Raw genomic sequence first — 17,259 nt, 5'->3', positions numbered from 1 at the left:
AGATTAGTGATTTTATTCCTAGCACATTTTCAACCCAGTTCCACCAATGAGTTGCAAAGCTCTCCTTTCAATATTTTTTTTATTTTTTTTTTGTTTTCGTGAAAAGACGACGTTAAACGCCAGAGAAGGGAAAACTCAACTTCCCGTTTATGATTGCGTTGTCTCTCAAAACCGTCCGCCCACAAAAAGTATTAGGCTTCAATACAATAGCTTATTGCAGCTGGTGCCAGCTGCTTATCCTCATTTAAGGCTGAGCGACTCACGTAGGGGCCAAACCACCCCAAAATGTTTCGTGAGTTCTTGGGTATTTCACATTATTTCGCATTATTTAAAAAGTATTGACTCTTTCTACACCAAACTTGGCAGATGAGCAGAAGACCTATTGCCAATTATATTTACGTGAAAAATGTCAGTAAATGTCAAAGTTGTGGCGTCGCAGTGATGACGTCATGTTTTTTGCCACTTTTGAAGTTTTTAATATGCATATTTTTTACAATGTGTTCGAAAGAGCACATCAAGGGGAGTTGAAACCTGAAAAAATTTTGTCCATATCACAAACATTAAATGAAATATGGAATTTTTATTCATGAGAAAAAACTCTGCAAAATATGGGGTCCCCCCTTGCGAAAAATCCCCAGATTGGAGCCATAATTTTGTTCCGGTAAATGCAGCTATGTTGCATATGTGATGTGCCAGATGACTAAAGCAAAAATAAAGAAGAAAATCGGAATAAAAAATTATTCCTCTAGTGTTATTGCGTAAAAATTAGTTTTGTTACGTCAAAACCTGTGACGTCACCCGTTTTTTACTGTTAATACCATCTTAACAAAGCCGAAAATCAAATTTCAAAAACCATACAATGCTAACGTTATTTACATTACTAACATATAGCATATATTACGTTACAAGTACAAAATACTAACCTTAAAAGCTTACAATTTACAACACAGTACTAACATCGACTTATCACTTGATACAGTACCAGTCTCATTTCAGACTGCAGACCAGGGTTAAATGGAGACTGCGGACTGTAGACTTTTTTAACTGAATCGTGTTACGATTTCCATCATTGAGAGCTAACCGTAGAAAGGCTAGACTGAGGGATATTCAGGCTTTCTGGAGTGATAGTCGGTCTAACTGGAGTGATATTCAGGTTCACCGAAGTGCAGACTTTCACTACGATTAGCCTGAATAGCCCTGTTTACGGTCAGCATTCGATAAAGCAAGTAACTCAATATATACTAAAAAGTCCTCAGTCTGCATTTGAACCCTGGCCTGCTGTCTGCATTTTACCCTCAGTCTGCATTTTACCCTCAGTCTGCATTTTATCTTCAGTCTGTATTTTAACCCCTGTCTGCAGTCTGCAGTCTGCAGTCCGCGGTCTGTGTTTTACACTGACCGCCTATGTTATCTTATGGTAACATGGTCACTTGGCCGAATTTGAGTACGGTAAAAACGTAATCGTACCGTTTTTGGTATGCTACGTTGGCACATCTGGATCGGTATTGCTCGACCGACCTCGCCTGGTACGCTGCTGAAGCGTACCAAACAAGTATCATCAGCCACAAATTAGGAACACTTCTGGACTAACAAACATGTACTTTTGTAAAGATGTACACTCTACCTAGAATAAACAAGTTATTTACGTACCATAATCAATCATAAACGAGGCTGTCGTCAATTTGCTGTATTGGATACTGGGCTTTGGAGCGCGATCATCCCACGAGCAAAAGAATTGATTTGTGACCAGCAACCAACCCTTTTCGGTGTTACAACCAACATACGGGCCGGTAACTTCAAAGTTGCGAACTCCGAAGAGGCCAAAATTTACGGCTGGGGCAGTTTTGAGGTCAAGCCAAGGAGACGAAATAAGGTTTGCCCGTGAAAACCAGTCAAAGTTGTTTGTGCCCACAGCACTGAACTCGAGAGAAACGACTTCAACGTCGTTCTCGTACAAAACCACGCGAGCCTGAAAGTGCCGTCGCAATTCATATCACATTGCAATTTAAAGTGAAATACTTTAATTACCATTCGACAAACATGATGCTTGCTATTGGGGAAGTCTCAGTCTTTGCGATAACGAATCTAATGGCTTTACGTTCAAGATATTAGTTTACACAGTTTTTAAACGAGTTCCCTGATGTACAATTCTATTTCCAACACATGTATCAGTCATGAAAGGGTACCGTGCGTTATTGGGAATGAACGATTCGCGTAATCAGACAGCAGTAGACACGCGTACAAGAGATGCGTACATATTCATCAAATAATTATGTAATGTAATAAAAATGAGAGGCCTTGTTTTACCACATTTCCGAACATAGAGAACGGAGTTGAAAGTAGAACGTAGAGGAAAATACATGTTTTACGAACTTTGAGGTGTTTGAAAATGTTATGAAACACTGTCTCGGGTGTTCGCCCTATATTCTTGCTTAAAATTTAAGCTAAGAAGTAAACTGAAAAATGTCGTAACGAGAAATGATTAGCGAGTTTCACTTATGTACAGAAATGTCCGATTTTGTCAAATTCGCCAACATGTTAAGGCCCAATTCTGGTGATGTAATTTGCAAAAAATTGCCAGTTTGACGAAATTTCGTCAACTCTGCCATTTTCGTTACTCCCTGCATTTCTGGACATATCTCGCAAATTTGAGAAATGTATTCTAAATAGTTTCTAACCTGTTGCGGTTGGAAAGTTTGCCAATCCAAGACAATACGGTTTTTGTAATGCCCAGGATAGGTTGTATTTATATTCAGTGCATCATAGTTATTTTCAGAATGGGTGTAAGGTGACACCCACAACTGACCAACTTCTGTTGGAGAAGAGTCACCGACAACTTTGAATACCATTGTCCAACCTGTTAAAGAAAGATTTTCCCATTCAAGAATTACTGATGGAATGAATGCAGGGAACTTGAATATAGCCAACAAGTTTACGTGGAGCTTAACCACTGAGCTTTACTGTACGGAGAGACACTTATGGCGAACTAAGCAATTTACTAGTTAAGTGACACGCATCCCGCTTACTGCTTGGATCAACAATAAAAGTTATGTTTGTAGTGTTTCTTGCTGCCCTAAACATATTGTGATATTCTGTTGTGTTTTGTGCACAGTCATCGTTGATAAGTCTGTTTACTAACACAGAGAGCTTTTCGAAAATCAAAACAAAAATACCTCCTCCATCATTTGACTGATCACAGTACACAGGGATTGGCGACAGACCATGGTTGAGTATGTTGTAGACTCCAGTTATTTGAGGAGCATCAGAGCAGTCATTTATTGCTAAGAAACAAAATTATTAAACTTGTCATACTCAGGGAAGGTTTCATTAGAAGAACGAAAGACGACAATAAATCAATTAGGTTTTTTATACATATTTGGTTGTAAATGTTTAAATACTTCGCTCAATTTTAGAGGGCCGGAGGTTCCCTAGTTTTACAACTGTTAAGTGTCACCTTCTTATAAAAAAGAAAGATTGATTCATTGATTCATTGATCGAATGAATTGATTGCCAAAGAATTTTTAGTTTTGATGACTAGTTACTCATTAGAAACGCTTAGCCAGAATGAAGGATTTGCAAGACAAATTAAGTTACTCTCGAGATTCAAGCCTGGCTACTTTTATCAGATAGGCGCCACTTAAAGGAGATGATGTATATTTGTCTCCTAGAAAAGCACCTATCTTCATGCCCATATGAATAGGTGTCTACCTTGCTCGTTTCACCCTACATCAGTCCTTACCTGTACAATCACGTCCATCACCAGTGTAGCCCAAGCCACAGGTACAATTGTAGGACCCCTCAGTGTTAACACAATCAGCATTCACATGACAATCATGGCCGCCATCTAGATTACACTCGTCGATATCTAGATTTCGGATAGAATGGAATTCAATGAAATCATTGTTTCTAAAACGAGATGGCGGCTATTACCTTAAGTACTTGACTATTTAATGAATATTACAAAATCCCGAAGTTCTCTGCGCTTATTTTCAGAGGGAGCAGGACTTATTATGGAAAGTGGATATTTATTGAATATTTTCACGTCTTTTGCGTCCTAATCCGATCCCGACTTATTTGATTGCATTACTAGAAAGCCATGTGATCACGTCATATAAAACACTAAGAAAAGAAAAAAATGAAAACAAGAAGTAAGGCAGGAACAATAACAGTTGGTCATATTACGTAATCACAAGTTGAAGTAAAGAAGTTAACCGGAGAAAATCAAGAGGAAATGAGAACACTATAGTTAACCCACATTGATTGACAATTATAATCTCTTGTTATTTAAAGTCTGTCGTTATTTTCTATTTTGCTCGCTATATCGTTGTAAGAGAAGTTTGAAACTGAAACAAAACTCATCAAGCATGATACAAAGGCAACGAAAAAAAGCTATGTTCCAATCACCTCGACTGCAGCTGGATCCAGTGAACCCTGTCGGACAGATGCAGCGGTAACCTTTACTGATGTATCCAGCTTGACAAGTGTTATTTTCGACACAAGCACCATTCCTACAAGGACTCTGATAAAGCAAGAAAAACAATTGAGACGAAAACTCCGTACTGACTTAGCTAACCTTGTTCCTTAGAAAATGCTAATTTTATCATCGTCCTTTTTTGGCTTTTCAGGTCTGGCATTCAATTTGTTGCAACAAAACTCAGATATACCTTGACGACCCCAACTTTTGTTTGTTTTGCTTAGGGCTTGTCGTTTACACTGGTGAAACAGTAAGCCCCCATACTGCCCATTGCCCGAAAACAAAATGAAATTCTAAAAGTATATACCTGCGTTCCCCGATACGTGAATTCCATACGCGGCACCAAATCTTCCGGATGCAGTACCCCATTCGAATCGCTTATCTCACACAAGTATTGATGGTCGTCTAGAGGCCCAACGTTAAAAGACAAACAATTAGGCTCGATGAAACATTTAACGTTGCAGATGTCTTCTCTTGTTGTGTTGATATTTAGTATCACGTGATTAGTTAGAGCTCTGCCCTGAACAGGTTGGGAATACTTTAGTTGACGGCATTCTCGAGCTGAAATGAAATGAAATACCAAGACCTTTTCACTACATCTTTTTCGCCGTTAAGGAAAAAAATCCCGTAATTTTTGATCGATGCAGTGTGGTACAAGGCAGTAATAAGATATCAAAATTTCCGTACTTTTACGTCTATCGACCAGACAATTACTCTTCTATGACGCAGTCTCCTCGCCGATCGAGTTGAAACAAGTGTTGATGTCTTTTCAAAGCTTAGAAGTCCCTAAACCTTCCCTGTCTATTCCCTAGTCACGAAACGCAAGTTTATCACCGGGAACATCACCTTTAATTAAATCACTTCTTTATTCTTCCTTACTTGTTTCCTTCCACAAGTAACGGGACCACTTGAGCCTGACTAGAACATTGCATTATTTAGCCTAACTCAAAATGGTTTAGCAGTGGGGAAGCAGGGGAAGTGTTCGATGAAAACACAGTGTAAATGCAATGAAAACACAGTGTAAGTGTTCGATGAAAACTGAACAGTTGTAGTCATAACCGTGTCATCGCATTATGAGAGTGCAATTAAAGGGCTCATAATCTTCCTGAGACAAGTAAGTTTCTCTAACCCGTAACGAAGCCTCGTTGTAAGCTAAACTATATCTTCCTACCTTCAGTCACTGCCAAATAAGGAAGATAACAAACCATCCATATCATGATGATCGTCCACATCGATTCGTTTGATTAGAACCAACCGTCTAGATTCCTGAATGCCTTAGCCAGCTTTAATTTAGTAACTACAATGAAGGTGAAACCTCGTCAGCGTGCCAAAACGGAGTGCCGCAGTAAAAGTCTTGAGAAAACAAGAAATAAACGGCGGTATGAGGCAAAGACATGTACAACAACAACAAAACCGAGCTGAAAAGAAAAGACAGCGGAAAAATTCATTTACTAGTTACGTTCGTTCTAGTTTCAGTTTTGCTTTCCAGTCATTAATAACAACTGAGGAAAACAACTCCCAAACAAAACGTTTCGCCACCTGCCAGCCTGGTTATTCAGTTAACTACTCCTAAGCTAGCCTTAATCATGCTTAATTAGACATAGGGCCTTATTTAATCAATGAAGTTAATGGAGCAAATAGGTTATTTCCTAGCCCGGCTAATTACAAGTTACTGGTCAGAAATTGTTAGTTCAGTTTTGAATGATCGTGATACAACGAGGTTTATTTTTGTCTCATCAGAGTAAAGTCAAACCAAATGAGGGCATGATCTCTTGGTCAAACTCGAAGATTTGGAACTGAACCTCGAGTAAACACTGATCTTAATGAAGCCAGGTGTTTTTAATCACCTTAGTATCAGCTATTCTTAACGAAGATCACCATAGGTATACACCTTAATCATAAATGGTTGCTTGCGCCCTGCAATCTTTTGTCGCGAAGGGTTTTCAAAGGAGTTGGTAATGTCTCATTACAGAGAATGAAAAAATATATTATCTGAGAAGGTAGAGTTGCTTTGGTTTAACTGGGACATTTTTATACGAAATCACGAATCACATCAACACAAACGTTCATTGACTAACTACCCTGGCTTTGAAATTATCGGCGTTTTTTTTTTTTTTTTTTGCTTCGTTTTTATTTCCATGTCTTTCTAATTAGAATGGCTATTTTCGGTGTCACCATGGTGACCCCTCAAATTAAAACAAATAGACACAATATGTATTCAATAATTCACATAAGCACTCAATTTGACTTAACCGTTTTTGTTAGAAATTGTTTTGCTTTACTTCCTTATATAAATATATTTCAATTTTGCGATAGTTTTCATAAGTTATGGTGTAAAAGTTTGAATGAGCTTTACAAGAAACTTTTCTACTGTACGGAGGATTAAATTTCTTATTCGTTTTTGCACAAAAGTCTATTTTCTGTGTAATAAAAAGTCCTAAAATTTTGTCAACAGTGCCCAATTGCAAAGTTAAAAAAAAGAAAAAAAAAAAAATGGATATTAGAATCTTAGGTGTCTGCAATCTTGAAAATGAAAATTTTCAAAACTTTAAGGTGGCACTGAACCCTATTTACAGCATTTTTCAAAAAAAATTGCCAAACGTTGCGTCTTATCATGTTTATTAAAATTAGATGAAATAAAAAAAAATTCACCGTGCCGTATTTGGATTTTAAGCTCCTAAAGCTGTAATTAATGATGTTTTTAGCAGGTCATGCTTTTGCTATGGTGATCTATTGTGTCACGAAAATGATAACAGCGTTTTCACCAATGACTGGGCAGTTTTTTTTTGATACCAAATAGTGGTTATAATGACCCATCAAAATCTACCTGCTGAAAACTGTTTTGAGCCATGTTAAACATCATAATTTAAACTTACAAACCAGCCTCGTCGTTATAAACCCGATAACATTGCCTTTGGTTGATCTAATGTGACTGGTAGCCATGTATTTATTTACGTACTGATGTATTGCTGTTTTTCGGCAGATTGTCTGGCCGTGCGGTTTTTGTTCGAGCAAGCCTCGAAAGTCTCGAAATTGGAGCTCGAAAGAAAAAAATGGTTTAGTGAGACTACAGTGTCTTGATCGCTATGATTGATGTGTGCGTTACAGTTATGTTGAAGAGTTCCAAAGGAAAAACATAATAATACAGCAATGATTACTTACCAATACGAAAGCAATTATTTGTTTAACCAATATGGCTTCTCGATCCAAGTTGCAAATTTTACAAATTCGGAAATTGTGATTTAATGTTACTTTATTTACTTTACTTTAACTTAACAAACATGTCTTTCCTTTGTACATGTGTCTCTCAGCGTCTTCGAGGTTAATTTTGACTTTTACTAAGAGGAGAGGGGTAGCATGTGATTACTTCCGTTCGCGGCCCACAACTTCCGTCTACGGTCAACAACTTTCGTCCACGATCTATAACACTTCTGTCCCATCTGATCCCTCACAAACCTCATTCATTACGTTTCATGCATGAATGAGCTAAAAAAGTAGCCTTTTCATACACCTACCTTCAGAACACTGCATCTCTTTTCTAAACCTTTGGAGTGAAGTCAACGAACAATATTACGGAAAAACATCAAGCATTACCAGCAGATGCTAACAACACGTATCATTTATTCAGTTCTCGTTCACGTTATATCCAAATGAAAGATTTCCCTACTATTTTATATGCATCAACTTGTCAAATCCCTACCCTTTTATATACCTGAAACCTGAAAAAATATACCCTTTTCGGATGGAGAATTCCGGTATAGAACGTTATTGGGAGTAGTCCCCTCACTACGAGCATTACACATGACGAATTCCCCTATGATTAATACAGCAATGACATCTGACAAGGCTAGCGCGTTTTGCGGCACCACTGAACCCTGGGGAGGAGTAGTGTATGGGCCTGGTTAAGGTTAACGTATACCTTCAGGGGTGTCTCGCGTGCAAGCGATATAGCGCGTGAAGCTTAAGCGGTAGATACCTAAACCCCCATATCAAATGAAAGCTTATAGAGCTGGCTATCAAACTATACCAAGAATTTTGAAATGAAATGATTTGTCGAATTTTTCACGACCACTAATGCGGGCGCTCGAATCACCTTTCGAATGCTACAAGTCAAAACGAATTTTGTTTTTCGCCAATTTCATTTTTTCCTCGGTTTCAGGGCCCAAGCGCTTAAAAAACGTGTCTGTGTTTTGCCATATTCAATTGCAGTAAAAAGTTACAGAACATTTTCGAAATAGGATTAAAAAGTGTAGAGTAATCGTACAAAAGCCGCTCTCGAAAAAAAAAAAAAGTTTCGAAATTACAATTCGCAGACACGTTTTTGTAGGTTATATGTTAAAGTGCCTATGAAGTAAAAAATAATTGCTGCTTATTTGAAAGGCTTTTCAAAGTAAAGAAGAATGGCGTTTAACTTTATGGAATATCTTTTTCGTTTTAGAGATATTTACGTTTTTGTACTATGCAAATGAGGAAAGTGATGACGTCATAGGTGGTTCCACTTGAACAGTAAAACACTGAATCAAGAATATCTCTAGAAATATTGGAGCAGTGTTCTTCAAACTTGGCACCACAAGTGTGCATCACAAAAGAAACAGAATGACACCTTCCGTGTTGTTGCCATGGCAACACTTCTGGCCCAAGTCTCTTTCTGTGAAAAACCAAATATGCCAATTTGCAACCTTTCGAATAGGGACAGAGGGTCTTGCTCGGAACACACATGATTCCCTTACTGTCTTAACTCTCCCCATTAGATTGTTGGGAGTGGATGACCCTTGTTTAAGATAAAATCTGGTAATGTTAGTTTTAATTAAAACAGGGCCAGCGGCATAACTGTTGTCATGGCGACGGCACGACGGGTGTCATTTTGTTTCTTTTGTGATATACATTTCTGGTGCCAAGTTTAAAGAACACTGCTTTAATATTTCTAGAGATATTCTTGATTGAGTGTTGAACTGTTTTAGTGGAACCACTATGACGTCATCACTTATAATACAAAAACGTGAATATCTCTAAAACGAAAAAAGATATTCCAAAAAGGAAAACGCCATTCTTCTTTACTTTGAAAAGCCTTTCAAATCAGCAGCAATTATTTTTTACTTCATAGGCACTTTAAACTAGCTACTGTCCAAGTTTGAGGGCAATTGAACAAATTACCTTTGACTTATAACTCTTTTAGGTGTCTGCTTCAAGCAAAACATTTTATTCGAGAAAACAGCGCTAAGAAAAATCTTCTGCTTCGCAAACAAACTCCGCCCACAAACGCCTTCAACTGGGTTCTCAGATAACTGAGCGAATCAGTGCAGGGAAGGTTTACTACCGTTAACCTCCTGGTGAAATTAACGCGCGTATTCCCAAAAGACCCTTGTGTTTCGCAATGCGCTCAAGGTGCCGAAGGTGGAGAGATAATTTTTCTGTAGCTCGGTTTTTCTTGAAGCTGGTCACTCTGGCAAAATGGGGAAGACGAAAATAGATACGAACGCTAGGGTGGCTGGGCGAAGAAAACAAATAAAAGAAAGTGCGGCGGAGCAACTGTGCGTGGTCAACTGTGCATGGATAATATTTCAATAGGTCTCAATTAGTCCAACGATTTATCGATATCTGATTCATCGGAGTCTCTGTCAGCATCCCTGTTATTGTTGTCAAGTTCCCAAATTTTTACAGAACCTTTCTTTTCTCTTACCTCGGTATTTTTGCCCACCTTATACGATAGCTATAGCTTCATCATTCGTTCTTCGCTGTTTTGCTTTTTCGAACTGGTCCATGATTTTAACGTGGCCTATGTTTACTTATAACTTAATAGAATTACACCTAATACCAAAAATGCTCGGTAGTCAGAATAACAATGCTAATCAACTGAGCCGTGTAGTCAATTCCCGCTAAAACCGTCTCGGTTGATTGCGTAAGCGCCATAGGGCCGTCAATCAAGAGGTAAACTTTACTTCCGGCGAAAAGGTAAGACCGCCATTTCTCCACCAATATTTAGTCTTTTTCAAAAAAAAAAAAAAAAAACAGAAATTAAAGATTATTCTACGACCACTACTTTGACCTAAAAATCCAAATTTGAAGAAAATTGCCGACCTGAAGGTATACTGTAACCGTAAGAACAGGAGGGGAGGAGGGACGATAAAATGGATAGTTTATTCAGGGGTTTCAATAACATTAGTTATAAGCGGCCACTGAAGGTGTAATAGCCGGCTGTGACCACTAAAGGGGCCGTAAGTCCCTTTTTCCCTAGGGGATCTGGGGGCATGCCCTCCTAGAAAAATTTGGAAGCTAGAAGCTCGGAAATGCAATTTCCAGCGTTCTGGGCATCAAAAATCGTGCTGTTGATTGGTATTTTTATTGACCACAAAGCAGGATTTTTTTTTGACAAGCTATTAATTTTTTGCAAAGAGGTACATTTTGAATACCTGTCTAGGCAGATATCTCTCAGTGACACTTGATATCCACTGAGGCAGTAATTTCTTCACTGGTTTTCTTAAAACAAGTAAAACTTCTCTGCTACTCATTCAAATGGACCAACATGGTAACAAACTGATTTTCAACTCTTCAGAAAAAAAATGAAATGAGAAACTTTACAACAGAATTCTTTCTACTAATATTCTTACAAAATCAAACCTCATTCTCAACTTTTCATTGATTCTCCCACGGTTCATTATTCAGGTATTCAATAATCATAAAATAAAGAAAAATTAAATCATGTTGTTAAATCATTCAGATGTCTTAGGTATCCTGAGATTAACAGTGATAACACTGATCGGCGACTACAAACAACAAGCACGCTACTTCTTTGGAACGTTTAGTTTGCCCGCTTTTTTGTAGCATTTAAAAATTTCAGTGGCCGTCGTTGTTGTTCTATTTGCTTTTTTTTTCATTAATATCATTTTTATTTTCAGTAATGAAATCCAAACAGACGGCGGTAAGAGGTTCTACAGGCGGCGGTAGACCGCCGGTAACTGGCTTTATTGAAACCCCTGGTTTATTGCTATAAAAGCTGACAACTTTGCAGAAGGTCCTGTCAATTCACTGATAATCCAAACTATGAAGACGCCCCAATAACAGTCTGCTATAAATTTGACCTCCTTAGTTGGTTAGTCCTCTTGTAAAACTACACATTATATACCGTTAACAGCTGATTGTCTTTCGCTGGTTTTACTTCTTTGACTACCTATGACACAAACCTATTATGATGCTCAAATGTTTAAATGTTGTACGTATAGTGTGATCGTCCGGGGGAGGGTAGTTCTGAAATAACTGTTGCTGGTGACTGACTGAAAGACAACTTGAACGGAAGTCATCCTCAGAGACAAGTCAGAATCGTGTTTGTCAGTCAATGGTGTTATAAGTCCGTCTGGTGCGTTGAAAGTTATTGGTCAGTTTAGTTTAGTCAGTGTTGGTTGTAAAACTCGTGTGACCTGTTGTCAACAGTTCCTTCAGTTCAGAACTACCCTCGCCCGGACGATCACACTATGCGAACTACTGATACTGCTGGGTTCAAACTAATTACTATGTTTAAATGTTGTTGTTAATAGTGGTAAATAAGCTTAGCTATACCTGGCTAGTTCTCTGGGATGCCAAATGAACTGAATTAAGAAAGACAAATCTTTCAAATAAACATAATAGGCTTAAAAACTGTCGGAAGGCAGACTAGTTGGCTATTTACAAGCAAGTCCGGAGCCCTAACCACTCGGCTACGCTGCCTCCCGATGTGAGGGGAATTCCCATTGGGAGACAAATGGTCATTCCTATGTTATGCCCTCTCGTTTAAACATTTGTCAAAAGATTTTCATATGTTGATCGTTTTCACTTTGGACGTAGACAAAAGCAAAACGAAAACCAAACAACAAATCAAAAGACAAACAAAACACACATTGCACTATGTTTTCCAACGGGATAAGCTGGTTCATCAATAACATACGGTATATGCCATTACCTAGAGAGGATTTCGACCGTGCTCTAATTCTTCAATTTGCTCGTCTTTGCTCGTTGCTTCTGAGAGCAATTTCAGGTGTAAGTAATTACACCTGAATTAGTAATTATATCTCAGTTAGTTTTATATCTCAGTTTGTCTACTTTCTTGGCATAATTTATTTACGAAATTAAGAAAACACAATTACCAATTAACACGCTGGAGGGAAGGTTATGTCGGGCTCATTGTTTTCACGGCAAACCAACTCGGTGTAACTACTTTAACCCGAATAGTTCAACTCTCACACAGGGGTGGTTGTAATGTGTAACGGGGTAAAATCTAACGAATCTTGCTTTAACGACAGGACTGAGTGAATTCTTCACAATACTGTTTTGATCTGTGTTTCCTGCGAACACCTGCAAATGAAAACAACCCTTATAAGTGTTATGTGACAGAAATAATGGCCGCAAAATATGCTTGTTCTGCTGATAAACTCTTGCACATCAAAGAGAAGTTGATATAATAATAATAATAATAATAATAATAATAATAAATTATCAATAATGAAATAGTCGTCTGACCAGTCCACGTGTCAGTTATGATTAAGATGTCTCGATACAGTTTTTGTTTGGACCATACCAATCATTTTCAAACAGCTATTTAACAGTCCTCCCTTTGGTATTATGTAATTCTTAAGGTAATCGATATTTCCATGGAAACGATAAACAAAAACATTGAAAACGAGTTAATTAAACATGAATTTTGCGCCAACGAAATGTGATATGGAAAAATCTAATACCAATGTCTTAAGCAATATTGTATGGCAAATAGAATATACAAGAATTAAAAAAAATATATGCGTGTTTGATCTCGAGTAAATCGTAAAAGCGTTTCAAATTCTACTTTTTTCATCATTATAGGAAATCAACCGACAGTTGAATACTGTTTTATGAAACTGCTTCAAACAATACCAAAAAGTGTCTTAAAGTTATATGAGTATAGTATAGCGAGATCGATAGCGAGAGCATATTATCGTAGTCACCTTTTCAACATTGTTTTCCTTGTAGCTGTTCCGTGTTACTCCATCTGTAGAAAGATGCACTTTGTAGCTGGTGGTCCAGACAGGAACTGACCTAAGTCCCTGTGTTGCTACTGCACAAACAGAGTGCAATGCACCCATATCAACTTGAAGATAGTCTGTTCTGTCTGTTGTCGTCTCTGTACACCACGCTCCATGTCCCCTGTTCTCATTCAGCCGGCAATAGTATGGATAATAATAATAACTGAAGTATGTGCTTGCCGTCATTCTGGCATCTGGTATTTTGTTCCTATCCTCCACACCAACAGGTCCACATTCTGACAGACGACCAAAAAACAAACAACACAGTGTTACTGTGTTACGTACATTTGAATCAAAGGCCGTCTCGGGCATTAACTAAACGAAATATTAATCACACATGCACTATCCAGGATATAAATGTTATAATTAATATAACATTTTCTTCAATCTTATAGTAATTTGAATTCCGAATTTGTAGCTTATATTCAGACCAAGGTTGTGATAGCAGAGCTCCGTCGCGATATATATATCTCATACTTTTGAACAGCGATTGGTCAGCGGCGGAGAGATGGTCGCAATCCGCTTGTCGTGGTCTCCTCTCCGGTGAACAGGCATATTATATAGAGGATATTACACGATGGCTCAAAGATATGAATTTTATGTTCGAGTAGCAAAAACCAAAATCTCACGAGTGAGCGCAGCGAACGAGTGGGGTATTGTTCTTGCCTCGGGAATATGAAATTCACATCTTTGAGAAATGCTAATTTTATGGACAAAAACTGCTGAACGGTGAATCGAAAGCAAAGCGGTGTATGTGAACTGCAGCTCGGAAGCTCGGCGGCTGAAATATCTTTGGTTTACTTTGAAGAGACTTATTGAATAGTTTTAAGCCACAGGAAGCCCCTTTCTTCATTTCTGCATTTTTGGCATTTTTGTGCTCCTTAGTGAACCATTTTATGTCCGATTCAGTCAATTTAGCAACCATATTGTTCCCCATCTTTAAACCTGCGCTTGGCAAAGGCTTCGAACCAGCAGAGGAGATACAAGGCGTGTTTGTTTATCTTATGGAATGGCCGTGCTTCAAGTACATTTTGAGCGTAACCGAGAGCGAGCTGTGGGGTTCAAAATGCCTATGAACTGAAAAATAATTGCTGCTTATTTGAAAGGATTTGAAAGGCTTTCTCAAATACAGAAGAATGACGTTTTCCTTTTTGGAATATCTTTTTTGCGTTTTAGAGATACCGTCGCTTTTGCATTATTCAAATTAGGAAGCTGATAACGTCATCAGTTGTGCAACTAAAACGGTAAAATATTGAATAAAGAATATTTCTAAAAATATTGAAGCGGTGTTCTTCAAACTTGGCACCAGGAATGTATCTCACAAATAGAAACAAAATCCAAGCTTGATTAGACGAACGCGCTCATTTCTACCAAGTTGGTAATACCGGCATCACAATTATCACCAGCGGGAGCTCACCTCAAGAGCTCAATGAATACTGGTGAGATTTTGAAGTCTCTAGGTAAATGCGGAAAATAAGTGGTATAAATCTATATGCGACAAACAAACGCAGAAAACAAACGCATTGTACGTCTTAGAAGCATAATTTCTCTTTGAAAATACCAGACGAAAAAAGCAGACGAACGTACCTCGACTCTGAATACGTTCTTCTAATTTTTATAATCAGCGGACCAAACAGTCTGTCTCATAATGGCCCTTCCAAACAACACAAGTGATTTTGTACGTCCCATATTTCCTCAGACGCAATTAATGTTAGACACACTATACGTTTGAAACTCATAAGTGCCCTTCCCAGGTAAACAGAGGAGGGCTCATACAAGCAATGTCCATAATCTTATCAGTTCCGGCTGATCGAGAAGTATGATTTCAATGAGATAGTTCCGAGTATATTATAGAACAGATATGGCAGAAGTTTTACATGCAGTACGTTATTACAGCTTTTTCAACCGGTTTACTCGAAAATACAGCTTACGTGGACACGAGCGACCACTTCCCAGCAAATCCTCCCTCACAAGTACAGTTATGTCCGCCAACAGTGTTGGTGCAGTTTGCATTCACGTCACAATTATAATGGTTGCCGGTGATACATTCTTCGATGTCTAGATTACAAACAGTTAAAACAATTCTCTCATACTCAGAGAGAAAACCAGAAATTTAAATCTATTTTACACAAAGAAGCAATCAATAGCATCGAAAGGCGAGCTATACTCAAACCACAACTGACATAAAAAAAAGCTGATTATCAATAACCTTCTAAGTTCATATCGCAATGAACCAAAGCTGCTGCCCCATTCCCAGTTGGATCAAGCCAGTACTTGCTGCTAATGGTGTCTTTGCCTTCGCTCGCCTTTATTTCTTGACACGAGTGCGCTGGGAGCTCCGGAATGGAACCCAGAGGAGCTTTGATCAAGAAAAAAAAAAGATATTACGAAATATACCAAGTCCACAATAGTTTTTATCATGGTAATAAACTTTGTTTCTGTCGAACAAAGGTCTACGGGCTGATGAGATGGCACCGGAATTGTGATTTTCTTAATACATACACATATGTTTTCCTGTTAAGAGTCAATGACCAATGCCAGAACCTCGAGAAAAAGCTGCTACCTAGCCGGGGGTGGGGAAGGGGGAGGGGGAGGGGGGAGGGATATATCTGACATTACTAGAACGCTAAACGTTTCTGAACCAAGAACGGCAACCACAACTCTCCACTTGTAAGTTTGAAAGCTCGCATTTTCGCAACCAAAAAGTCGATCTGTAGTAGGCTTCAAAGAAAGCATTGGACTTCTGATTGGCGTCCAAGGCTTCCTAAAAATGTCGTACATACCCCGATTGCTCAAGCGTCGTAGGTAAACACGTGCCAGGTCTGAGCGGAAATGTTCAGGTCTTGCCTCTTTGGTGCGGTTACTCAGTTCGCACGAATTTTCCCCTACGACGTAGTTATAGCTTTGACAGGTGAGTTCCCTTTCACAACTGATATCACACTCGTGAAAGGCTCTTACGGAGAAAGTTTTAAAGACGAATCCCTGTAGAGCCATCCCATTTATGCTTCGTACCTCTCTGCATTGCTCACCGGCAGATACGCAGTCTATGAAGAAGCCGGCGAAGAAGAAGAAACATGGAACAGTCCACAGCATTTTCCTGGTCTATTTTGCAATTTGTAACTGTAGGAGAGACTAATCTAAATATAAAATCTAAATATAAAATACTTAATGTAAATAAGACATTCATAAAGCTCAAGCTTCGTTCAGTTTGCAAACCTTTAGTAGCAAAGCGAATTGATAGGGCTCGTAGATTTAAGCGATTTCACAAAACTCTGCCAAAATGTTCCTCGATCACTGTTGCACTTAACTGGCATTTTAAATACTTCCTCACTTAGGCCCTTTCATGGTACAAAGATCGGAAATGCTTGACACACTTTTAAAGTCCATTATGCAGGTAATTGACATGGTGCAATTTGTTTGGTCGCACACGCGAATACGTAGGCAGGCATTTTAGTGCAGCAAACATCGTCAGTTTTGCGTTTGAAGGCCTGCGTACACTGACACATAGATCAATTTAAATCTTTAAAATAATTATTTCCTTGATTCTACATTATCTAAACTTTGCGATTTTGTCCCACTTTTTTGATCATTGTTATGTTAAAAGGGACGCTAGTGCGAAAAATTCTCTGAAAAATTGATGCTACATTTTATTAGCTTTATCTTTTTCTTCTTATTCTTATTTTTATTGTTATTATTATTGTTATAACTATCATTTTTAGTTAAAAGCAACGCGAGTGGAAGAGATTCTGTGAAAGT

General features: G+C 38.3%; 2 protein-coding genes across 2 annotated transcripts; both read right to left on the bottom strand.

The window, feature by feature from the left end:
• Positions 1–1,625: 1,625 nt before the first annotated feature.
• On the bottom strand, positions 1,626–5,706 carry LOC149116476 (uncharacterized). The gene is made up of 7 exons (XM_089279832.1): positions 5,646–5,706; positions 4,782–5,035; positions 4,405–4,519; positions 3,740–3,865; positions 3,174–3,281; positions 2,679–2,857; positions 1,626–1,969 (listed from the first exon to the last, which is right to left on the bottom strand). The coding sequence occupies exons 1-7, from the start codon at positions 5,704–5,706 to the stop codon at positions 1,643–1,645; spliced, it is 1,170 nt and encodes a 389-aa protein (XP_089135958.1). The 3' UTR covers positions 1,626–1,642.
• Positions 5,707–12,643: 6,937 nt separating this feature from the next.
• Positions 12,644–16,639, bottom strand: LOC110046512 (lactadherin-like). Its single transcript, XM_020752203.2, has 4 exons — positions 16,287–16,639; positions 15,713–15,862; positions 13,426–13,739; positions 12,644–12,799 (listed from the first exon to the last, which is right to left on the bottom strand). Exons 1-4 carry the CDS (start codon positions 16,594–16,596, stop codon positions 12,659–12,661), a joined length of 915 nt encoding a protein of 304 aa, XP_020607862.2. The 5' UTR covers positions 16,597–16,639; the 3' UTR covers positions 12,644–12,658.
• Between the last annotated feature and the right edge of the window lie 620 nt (positions 16,640–17,259).

This window comes from Orbicella faveolata, unplaced genomic scaffold (assembly GCF_042242905.1).
Source record: "Orbicella faveolata isolate gen_17 unplaced genomic scaffold, um_ofav_v1 contig_12, whole genome shotgun sequence".
Taxonomy (NCBI): domain Eukaryota; kingdom Metazoa; phylum Cnidaria; class Anthozoa; order Scleractinia; family Merulinidae; genus Orbicella; species Orbicella faveolata.
This window is presented reverse-complemented; position numbering and strand designations above follow the sequence as displayed.